Source organism: Pundamilia nyererei, unplaced genomic scaffold (assembly GCF_000239375.1).
Source record: "Pundamilia nyererei isolate P.nyererei 1_Seehausen unplaced genomic scaffold, PunNye1.0 scaffold00031, whole genome shotgun sequence".
Lineage (NCBI taxonomy): Eukaryota > Metazoa > Chordata > Actinopteri > Cichliformes > Cichlidae > Pundamilia > Pundamilia nyererei.
The window spans coordinates 3,254,855-3,265,966 of NW_005187432.1; the positions used below are offsets into that span (position 1 = coordinate 3,254,855).

General features: G+C 39.0%; 2 protein-coding genes across 3 annotated transcripts in view; one reads left to right on the forward strand and one right to left on the reverse strand.

Annotated features, from left to right (window-relative positions):
* Positions 1 to 3,551, forward strand: part of dcaf8 (DDB1 and CUL4 associated factor 8) — an 8,609-nt gene extending 5,058 nt beyond the window's left edge. The window contains exons 12-13 of the mRNA XM_005729085.2: positions 447 to 563; positions 1,544 to 3,551. Coding sequence (XP_005729142.1) covers positions 447 to 563; positions 1,544 to 1,651 — 225 coding nt within the window. The 3' untranslated portion in view covers positions 1,652 to 3,551. The remainder of the gene's footprint in view (positions 1 to 446; positions 564 to 1,543) is intronic.
* A 2,549-nt stretch (positions 3,552 to 6,100) lies between these two features.
* The window catches only part of ndc1 (NDC1 transmembrane nucleoporin), a 10,530-nt gene continuing 5,518 nt past the window's right edge, over positions 6,101 to 11,112 (reverse strand). Inside the window, exons 7-18 of one of the 2 annotated variants that reach the window (XM_005729086.1) lie at positions 10,554 to 10,605; positions 10,302 to 10,434; positions 9,650 to 9,742; positions 9,470 to 9,551; positions 9,024 to 9,185; positions 8,650 to 8,901; positions 8,307 to 8,419; positions 7,847 to 7,897; positions 7,222 to 7,285; positions 7,030 to 7,130; positions 6,638 to 6,798; positions 6,101 to 6,533 (exon numbers count right to left, since the gene is read on the reverse strand). In XM_005729086.1, the coding sequence (XP_005729143.1) occupies positions 6,470 to 6,533; positions 6,638 to 6,798; positions 7,030 to 7,130; positions 7,222 to 7,285; positions 7,847 to 7,897; positions 8,307 to 8,419; positions 8,650 to 8,901; positions 9,024 to 9,185; positions 9,470 to 9,551; positions 9,650 to 9,742; positions 10,302 to 10,434; positions 10,554 to 10,605 (1,328 nt within the window). In that variant the 3' untranslated portion in view covers positions 6,101 to 6,469. The remainder of the gene's footprint in view (positions 6,534 to 6,637; positions 6,799 to 7,029; positions 7,131 to 7,221; positions 7,286 to 7,846; positions 7,898 to 8,306; positions 8,420 to 8,649; positions 8,902 to 9,023; positions 9,186 to 9,469; positions 9,552 to 9,649; positions 9,743 to 10,301; positions 10,435 to 10,553; positions 10,606 to 11,112) is intronic. The other variant, XM_005729087.2, reaches the window with a different exon arrangement.

Genomic DNA, 11,112 nt, shown 5'->3' on the forward strand with positions numbered 1-11,112 from the left:
AACGGAAGTAAATGTGCCCCAACACATTTGCCTGTTTGACTGTAAAACCTAATGTGTACAGACCTAATTTCATCTGTACAGTTGCTATTTATGTGTGAAGTCGACCGCTTGTGTGTTGTGTACTCCACTTTGTCCACTCTGCGTTTTTTTGTTTGGTCTGGAGGCATTACACCAATTCTTTAGAAAGAGATCAGCAAATGACATTTACTTGGTTCACAAATGGTAATGAAGGATTTAACCTACTGTAATGGGTAGATGAATGTTGGCTAAACAACCAGTAACAAAACAGCTACTCTTGGTCTTAAATTAATTTCAGTGGTAATATAATTGTATTCAATCTTACTTTATAACATATACTCTCTTTGCATCAAGGACATGGACATGTTAGCTAATATTACACCCTCTCTGTCCTCCATATTCACACTCGTTTTGTTTTGTTTGAGAAGGTAATGAAGAAAAACAAACGGGAGCGTGACGAGGACAGTGTGCGCCACGGCGATCAGTACGACACCCAGCTGTTGTGGTTCCTGATGAGACACATGAGAAACAGGAGACCTGCAAGGGTGAGATCTCAACAAGTCCAAAATTACTTTCTTTTTTGGGGGGTAGGGGTTGGACAGGGATTGACAGGGAAGAGTTAATATTTTTGAAAAAAGTTATGAAAAGTGTCTTTAGGGAAGCAATTTTCTAATACATCTATGTAATGTCTCTGCAAAAATAATTTATGTTGGAAGAAAATCTGAAAAAGTAACAATCCAATATGTTGAAAATGTTTCAGTTTTCTGAAAAGAACGGATGGGATGTTTTAGGGCTGTTCGATATAACGATATATATCGTTTGACAATATAAAAACATCTATCGTTTCATTTTACGCTATCGTTTGTTTCGTGGTGTCGCAAAATAAACTGTTTACGGCAATATTTTTTCATCGTTTTGATGATCACTGTAGTGGCTATATTAATTTCTTAAAGTTCTCTCTTTCTCTTATATGTAATATAACCACGCTACGGACGGACAAGCGCCTGTTTTTATGCGTTGTGGTTAGCAACAACGATGGTAACAGCATCGCGTGTCCGCTTGTTTATGTTCCACATAAACCTTTCACAATAAAGCTCAAGATCCTGTTGAGACTTTTCAAAATAAACTGAATCACGTGAAAGAGCAGATTATTTACGGATGAGAAGTAAAAAAGAGCCGCCAGGTGCTAAAAAATAAACCTTAGACTCAAACGTTAGAACAGGCAACCTGCAGCACGGCGTGTAATAAATACAACTTATGTCTAAAAATGTATAGTTTCATGCATCGGTTAAAACACTCGACTCCGGGTGAAGGACGCGCAGCTGGAAACACTTCACGCAAGTCGAGTTGCCTGAGATTCACAGAATTTACAGGAAATGTTAAATTTTTGTGATTTATATCGTTATCAGGATGATAGAATTCTTATATCGGGATATGAGATTTTGGTCATATCGCACAGCCCTAGGATGTTTGCATGTGACTCATTTAACTTGCTCATTGTCACTTTTCTCTGGCTCAAATCCAGGCCCGCCGTGAGGGTGCAGATGCAGACACAGATGATTCTTGGAGTTCTCCAGATTCCTCAGATGAAGAGGACGGAGGTCCAGATCACGTCCAGTGCATGTCATCATGAGCCACACACATACATAAACACACACACACACACATACATTAACACACACACATACATAAACACACTTTATTGCCCTTGAATTGATGCACATAGGCAAGCACTATTGACACACTGGCACATTCAAACACTGACGAGCCACAGACTTTTTTAACACACAAACACAGATAAACACACATTTACTTAAACATACTGTTGAAGCAGAGTGATAGTGACAGAGATGCTTAGCGCCAGGTTTATCAGCAGTTACGAGTGTGCATATGGCAACTACAGACACACTTCCAGAATCCCTTTCTAGTTTTGTTTTTTTGAGACTTTTTCAAAGAGGTGAGGTTAGTAACTGCTTTTACACCCCTATGAACCATTTGGAGGTCCTTGGCTGTCCATACATCAATTAAATGCTCTGTCTAGGCCCAGAATGATGTACTGTGTGTATATGGCAACATATACATCCAGCTTTAGGCAACCTGTAGTAAGCTATACATCACCAGCACACAATCCCCTTTCTCTTAGTAACACACCTCTTGCTTTTGACCTTTCTGTGTTGAGGAGGGGTTTATACACTCAAGCCATCCCCTAAATGTGACTTCCTTTAAGATTTGAACTTTGAGGGAGAGCCCAGCGGCCCCCGCTCCCAGTATCATACTGATTCTTAGGCTGTTAGCTCAAACAGCTGATTGCATCTATCACTTGTTTGCTCCCAGAGAAGTACTAACTCTCTTCGTGCTGCATTATCCTACATGCTGCCCTCAGCCACTCCCTCCTCTCCTCCTTCCATCATCTGCCCCCATCACTACTGAGTGCACTTTGAATCAGGGATGCTTTAGTTTGAGACACAGACAAAATGTGCACTGAGTGTGTGATAGGAAAATCCAGTTTAGGTTTTTTTTTTTTTATGTTTTGTTTTTTTTCTGAGACGGGGGTGTTTTGCACTTAAGTGTTTCATGACTTGAGAAGAGGTGGTTTCCTTTGTTTTGACCACCCTTTCCTCACCTCTTTCTTCCTCTTCCTCCCTCAGTCTCTATTTAGTTCGCCTCTCAGTGATCACAGAAATTGAGAGGTAGAAGGTGTTCAGCATATGTGTAGGAATTAAGGACTGATTTGGGGCTCTGTTGGGGAATTTGTCATTTTAAAGAGCCAGAAACGACCTGGATTAATTGCAGTTGAAACACTGCCTAAGAGCCAATAGAGATGGGAGTGATAAAGGGCTGCAGATGTTTATGTGGTTCCTTAAAGAAATTTGGACATTAACTTTCAGTTTCTTGCCATGAATCTTGAACAAGGGAGAAATGGCTAGCCTGGTTCAGTCCACATAGCAGCACATTTGAATCTCTCCACTTATCACATTTTATGTTGTTTGTTTAAGCTGTATGACAATCTTAATTGTCACTGAGGATGGTGGAGAGTAACCAGAAAGGAAGTTTGCTAGGCTTTGAGATTTGGCTTAAAGAATTGACATACAGTGTTATAACTTAGTGCTTATTAGTTGGTTTGGTTATCTCTGGACAGACCCAGCCTAGCCACATCCCTGGGTTGCATCCCCTTTGTATAAAACAATGCTAAGTACCTGATGGTGTTAGCTTCACATTTAGTATATTTAATAAGCCTGACCAATGTATCATCTAGCTTATGGCAAGAACAACAAAAGAAAAGGTTTAAAAATGAATTCCACCTGAGCCAGGTCGGGTGTTAGCAGCCAGCACATCACTCCTGTCTCTGTGCTGTGTTGACAGCAGCTCAAAGATGAGGATGGGGGGGAGGAGCAGAGTCAATATGCTTGCCAGTCATTTGTTGTGTGAGAGCGATAAAAGTCCAGCTTTTCTCATTTTCTATGAGAACTGTAGTTAGTTGAATTTATATGTATATATATAAATATATAATAAAACTGTAAAAAAAAAAAGAAAAAAGAAAAAAAAAGACTTTAGCAAATGCTGTTCGACTTCAGAAAAAAATGTCAGAACATTTGATTGGTAATGATCCAGAGGTTTATATTCTATATGAGGACAAAATACTTTTAAATCCAGAGAAAAACACGTCTTGACATGAACATTTTCTGTTTTTTTTCCTCTTCTTATGACATCTGTTATAAACAGAACTGCTATCATTTCAAGTATTGACTTTTTCTTTTTTTCTTCCCAGAGAAACAAAAAGCAGTGTTTCCTTTCTAGATATCAATCCATGATTTGAGACAGTTCTATCCAGATGTTCCCACTGGCTATTTTGGGTATCTTGTATACATATTACAGCTTTTGATGAAGTTTTTTCCCCACCACTGCCTAATATTGCGTTCTACCAGTTCAGTTGGAAATAAGTACGATTCGTGCAATAAACAAAAACAGTGCTCTTGATGTTGTCATTTTATGGTCTCATTCTTTTGCATTTGTTAAAACACTTGCTTGCCCTATTGTGTGTGTTTAAAATGTTGTCATTGGATTTGCAGAGACCTTTCTTGTGTGTCTTGTGGTAGCAAACTGGTGGTTGTAAAGGAGGGTGATTTAAAAAAAACAGTGGGGCTGTACACCAGCTTTGTGAACCCAGCAAAGACACACAGAGACCTGTTTAGGTTTTGAATGTTTCAATCACTATTGCTCTTTTTTAAACTGTCTCATTTAAATGTTCACTGCTAAGGTTTACTAATTTCTAATGATGTACTCATCCACTTCATTGATGCTCGGTCAAATATGAAAATAACACAGACAATCTAAAATATCATCACTTTGACTCTCATATTCAGGTAAATTGGTCCATGGCTCCATAGATTTTAGAAGGGCATAAAACATGATTGTAGTACAATCATGAATATCATGCTGTTTATTAACAGATTGGTTTTTAAATTGCCATTAATGTTGCTAAAATATGAAAAATTGTAACGGATAATGAATCTTAAACAGTTTGCAAAAAATAAGATGCACAGAGGACAGAATTATAAGCCTGCCTTTGAAAAATTTATGTTAAACAGAGAATTTCTTTTAAACACAACTTTTCCAAACATACTAGATGTGGTTTTTTTGTTGTAGGAAGACAAAGTGAGGACCTAGACCATATTTGCTGACTCAAAGATCTTTCAGACTCCTAAGCTATCCTCTTTTCTTCATGATTTTTTTCTACATTGATGAGATTCCCAGCTACGGACCAGGGCTGCCTCCAGAACTTTTTCATAGGGGTGGCCACTAAAAATCTTGGGGTAGCACAGCAATAACAGAATTTCCAGTTTACTTATGCTGTTGTCAAATATACTTAAAACAGATAGCAAAAAAAGAGAAAGAAAATAATTCTGTACACTTAATTTCCTGTTATTAAAGTTGATATCACTGAAAATACATACATATGAAAACCAAATATAATTTTTAATCCATAAAAACCTGTTTTCATAGATTGATTGTAGTGTGTCTTCCTCTCTTTTGTACTCAAGTTTATTAAAATTAGCACCAACATAGACAGTGTTGCCAGAGGAGGGGGGGAGCTAGCAAATTTTAGGGGGGTGGTCAGTGCCTGTCATTTAGCCGGAGATTTGCAGCAACTAAGGAATGTTTCCAGCACCTCGTTTAATCTATGCCATGAAAAACTGAGGCAGTGGTAGGTGAGCGTATATACAGTTGCTTGCGAGACTGCTGATTTCCATCTGTAATTGTAATCTGTTGTTATTATTATATATTATTATAATTGCTGAATTCCATTTAGCTGCTGCAGTCTCAGGTTTCATGCTGTTTAGGCTGTATTCTAATAGAGCTCAGTTATTGTTTATAGGTTTCTCCTACAAAGAGAATCACAATTCCTCCAGTTTAATTAATGGAATTGCATTTTTCTTCCATATGTAGCCAGTTTGCACAACAATCAAAGCCCTCTGCTGTCTAATGTATAATTTGGGATTCTGGTGTGAGGGTTCAGTACTGAGGTAAGTAGCCCTGAGCAGAAAGCATTGATTGAAGTCTCCACTCCTACACTTTTTGTTCATCATATATCTGACAACTTTGGCATGGTCTTTCCTTTCAATTGCCTCCTCCGTCTTACACCTGTGACAAGCACGCATTTCTCCAAACCAGAGAAAGGATCTTCACGTGTTTTTATTCAAACTGTTTTTTGAGCAGAAACTTAAATTCTGGCAGTGACAACATTTATCCAGGCTTAAAACCTGCTGCACCAAACCTGTTCCTCTCATATGATAACATCATTTATCATGAAAATAAAAAAAAAATCATACAAACTGGTAACATGTACAAAAGATGGTGTCTAATTTTAAAAAATGTATTTTGCTGAGCTGATGCAGACAGATGATCAGTTCTTCTAGGCAGGTGATTAGACTCAAAACCAGATCTATGAAAATGCATTTTTAGGATCCATTTCAGACACCCGTGAAGCCAAAAAAAAAAAGCTCATTACAAAACAAAGACAGCTTCTTCGTGCCATCTCTTTTCAACACCAAAAATATTACTCAAGAGGACAGCAGCTGAAATATGAAATCCAAAGATGATGATGCACAGAGAGCCCTTTGTAACTCATCCCAATCAACAAACGTCATATATGAATTTCTCACATTTCCTTGTGAGGAAAAAATTTTATTTATTTATTTTGAGCCTCTTTTACTGTAGGGTAGATTAATATCTCCTAAACACAAGAGATAACAGTCCTTCAACCCGTTTCAGTCTGTCTGTTTGGCTTCCTGCTCCTTCCTGCATGTGAGAGATGTGATCTCAACCATCAAATATAATCCCACGGTATAGTGCAGACATAAATATTAAAAGAGGCACTATCATGGCCTTTCATTTGTTGACATCTTTATGCACCGATAAGAATCTCAAGGCACGGCCAGCATCAAATACATCACTCCTTGTACTCCAGAAACTGCTGCAATCTTTTCCGATGCTCTGCAGACAGCTGAACAGCACTGAGGATCAAACAAAAACACCAAGGGTTATAATACTCAGAATGCAGTTTTCTTTCTTAATCACACAAAATACTACTCAGATTTTAAATTGTAAGCAGCCTTACTTTAAGTGATCACCAAATGTGGTTGTTATCCTGTAGATGGCAGTCTTTAGTGTGGCCCTGAGAGCAAAGCGCAGCGTTTTGTATGTTGAGTCTCCCATGCTGCTGGTCGACCTGACAGGCTTACTGGAGGCATGGGGCAGCTTGAAGTGTCGATCGACAGCCTGCAGACGAGAAGTACAACTGTCCTGTACATGTACTACTTAAAATGGTCATTGTGCTTAATCAACCTGCGTTATAGTGAACTGGGCCCTATTAAAAATGGTCTCCTTATCCTAATGGAAAAGCCATTAGGACAGTTGTTTCTACTATTCTTCTGTTTCTACTTTAAGGGAGCACAAGAAAATCTCCAGCAAGTATATCCAGAATAGGTAAAATAATATACTGTAATTTACCTCTTGTAAGACCAGCATGCAGCTGAGAATGCTGGGTAATGTAGTCTGCACAACCCCAAACTGATCTTCAGAGAATGAGGCTTGAACAAGGTAAGAGAGCCCTGTAATGGAAGGAAATCAAAGAAAATAAATTAATATGCGGGATGGAAATTGAATTCAAATCAAATGTAAGTATTCACAGTTTCTTCCTACCTTCCAAAGCCCAGATGTGGGCCTGACTGTCAGCAAAGAGAGCCTGACTCGAGGCTTCTGGGAGCTGCAACACACAATGTTAGCTAGCAGGATTTTTTTCCCTTTAAATTAACAGATGCAGACTCACAATGCTAAATTAGGAAGTTGTTAGTGGGGCACACTTACTGTGACTACACTACAGCACTACAGCATGCAAGTGTGGTTAAAAGAAATATACATAAACCTCAGAAAGTAGACTAACCACATTAGTTTCTACACAGAGGAAGCAGGGAAATGCAAGTAGTGAGATTTTTCTCTGATAATCTCACTGTGTGATCAGAAAAAGGAAATCTCTAAGCATATACTCCAAGCACTAAACTGATTGTCACATGACCCCTTAATTCAAGCTCTAAAAGGTAATTAGTATGCTCACTGGAAGAGCAAGATGGATAGAAAAGAGATGCATTAGTAATGCCTCCACCATTAGGTCCAGAACCGGGAGATAAATTAGTAATGGCTACTACACGAGAACGCTAGATTTGTTAAAAAAAAGACAAAAATCTACCAAGCCAGATAAGAGCATGCCAGAGCCCCCCAGTGTGGAGAAGTTTAAGGGAGACAGCATGCACATGCCACACGTTCTTACCTTGTTAAACAAATACACTATCAGCACTCGCTTTGCCAAGAAATTTTTAACCTAAATGAGACAATTAAATGTAGAAGTGTTTTGGTGATAAAGTTTAAAAAGAGAGAGAAAAAAAAAAAAGACAGACTAACACAAATACTAGCTTTTCACACTTAACCCTGGGTCGAGACCCTGACTTAAAGTAAAAGCACACTTCTAACAATAACCATAAACAGGCTCCCGATTTGGCACATTTCCCAGAACCTTACATCTGAATTTGTGATATCCCTGTTAATTTTCACATCTGTCCACCCCTGACTGTAGGTTTTTGGAAAACTAGAAAAGCTGGATGAAGTAGACCACAGCACTTGACTCCTGTTATATTATTCCTGAATTAATAAGTGTGAAAAGCCTTACGTCAGAAGCACAGTGCAGGACCAAAAACACATTATCATTTGGCTTTGAGACAAGGTTTTAGTACCTGTTCTCTTCTGTTCTGGAGGAACTGAGCCAGAAAACTTGGTTTGGAGGGTTCCTGCTTGTCACTGGGAACTGAAGCTGGTGATGGCGGGGGACTGCCATTAACCTGGGAATCTGTATCAACAGAAGCATAAAGCTTATAATGTACCCAAAAATGGATCAACCTATCAGACCAACCAAAGTAAAAAAAGTATCACTTCATTGCCCCCAAATATGCCATCATTAAAAAAAAAAAAAGGGGGGGAACTGTACCAGTCAACACATTCTCTCTTTTGTCTAACATTGCATTTTATTGCAGTTGTACGATCTGAATGACCTGACGGCTCCCATTATTCCCTACTCACCTGTGGATGTGGACCAGAGTTTGGGCACTCGCCTCATGATGTGGGGGCTCTGCACTGTGCCGTACCAAGGTGAGCCTTGCTCCACAGGAGCAGCAAGACGCCGCAGTGCAGGAGACATAAAGGGGCTGTCCAGATCAGGGGTGAATGGGGCTGTTAGAGGGCTCTGCTGGCCTCCAGCAATGGACCGAGCGAAGACTGAAGCTGGAGTTTTCATAAAAGCGGTAGGCCTTGGACTCATGAAATCTTCTGTACCTGAGGTTAGGATTACAAAAAAATTAAAATATACATACATGCCATAAACACACTCACACTATGTTAATATACTGTTATACAGTTGGCTGACATGGACAGCCACTTCTGTGATACTAATGTACCTGATGTTTCAGAAGAGGTCTTCCTTTCACTCCCACTTGACAGTGATTTGGCCCTGCCATTGGTTGCTACAGTGTCATGATAGGCTACAAGTCTCTGGGTAAGATCAGCCAGCAGAGAGAGGCACTCTTTACTGATAGCATTCCAGTTATGAGGATGTCCACCTGGGAATAAATAAATAAGAAATACATTCTGAGCTAGATAAAAGTACAATCTGAATATCTGACATGCGTCAAGATTAATTCTTACAAAAGAACTGTGGCTCCTGCCTTGCATGTTTGATGTTTGTGATTGATTTAACTTGAGGTTTGACGTGAGGTCAGAAGGAGCTTGACAGTTGACTACCAAAATCTACATATTATATGCCTGATGTCACAATCAGAAGAATGGGCTATACAGCAATAGAAATAATAAAAACTTCTTTTGCGCAAAGAAACTATGATCAGACCTGGTTGACTCAGACTGAAGACTTCACACCGTCGTAATGGAGAATGCTGAGACAACAGAGCCAAGTCCTGCAAAGCTAGGAACTGAAATTTGGGAAAAGAGAGCACCAGAATTTGGTGATCAGTGGGGTTTAACCTAAAATGGATATGCTTGCAAGAATATAAATGTGTTTTGTACCTACTTTTAATAGCATTGGCTGCTTTTCAGTCAGTACTTTAGGAAGGCAATGGTCTGCATCCTCAGTAAAAGATGACTGCACAGGAAAACTGTACCCCTACAGAAGAAATGTATTATGTTTCATTTCATTTTATTATTTATTTATTATCTTTCATTAGAAACTGTAGTCAAGATGCTTTTCAGTCCTTAGAAACCCAATGCCTTGACACTGCTGCCCCCTAGTGTTTCCAAGTTATTAAAAATATAAATAGAAGTTGTGTAGTCTTGATTATGGATGTTATTGTGGTTACTATGTACTGTTTTCCACTGACCAAAATCATTTTGAAATTGTCAGCAGAACCTCTGTATGAAAGAAGGATATATAACATGACACACACACACACACACACACACACACACACCTAAATTGACAACTTAAGAGAAAAAAAAAAACCCAGTTTGTAAATAAATGGCAATTTTGAAATAGGTCAATAGCTCCTAGAGGAACTGGACTCAAGATAGGATTTATTTTATTTAGGAAATGTAATTATCACAGTATTAAAACAGGAAGAAACAACCTTCCCTCGATGACTTGTTAATGATACTTAATATACTGAACAGCACAATTGGTTTTAAAATATTTACAGATCTAAATTTTGCCTTTAACGGATACATACCTCAGTGAGAAAAATCCTAAAGAGCAGCAGCATGATGTACCAAGTGAAGAGGAGAAAGGTGGCACTGATCCAGAGGTGGTAGAGGAGGGAGAGGTCCAGCAATCCAGCTATGCTGTCAAGAGGGTGGGCAGAGCTGGAAGGGTAGATCACACATAACTATGATAATGCAGTGTTTTGCACGAGGCGAGCTACTGATCAGGCAAAAAGCATTGCTAAGTATTTTCAATAAATCATATATGATCTAACACTAACCTGCCCAAGTGAAGATTCAGTGTTTTACAGATCCATGTTCTTGGAATGTACCCTGTTGATATTAAATTTAAATAATGAACACTTCCAATATGCTGTGCAGAGAAAGCCAAAATCCAGACAATCTATATCTATGTATCTATTGTTGTGGGATTTCTCTTTAGTGTATTGTCCTGTAATGTATTGTCTTGCTTTCATGTTACTTAGTTTAGTATGTCTGGTTGACACCTCATTCACGCTGGGAAACAGGCGGTGAGAAACTGGTGAATGTCTCCCAGGATGCGGAAGCTCACACAGGAAGGCTTGACCCCAGAGTGGGGGAGATTCACACAGGTGATAGAGAGTCTGTCTGTTTAGAGCCAAGGTGTGAACTGCAACTGTAAAAGCCTTTTGTTCTGTGACCGTATATAAAAAAAGACCTGAACTGTTCATTGTCAGAGACGACTTTCAGTGCCCCCTGACTGACGGCCCTCCTTATGCATGAGATAGCTGAAATAAAGGTGTTGTTACAACTCATCTGGTCTGCAGGCTTTGGTAATTAAAATTTCCACAACACTATCTA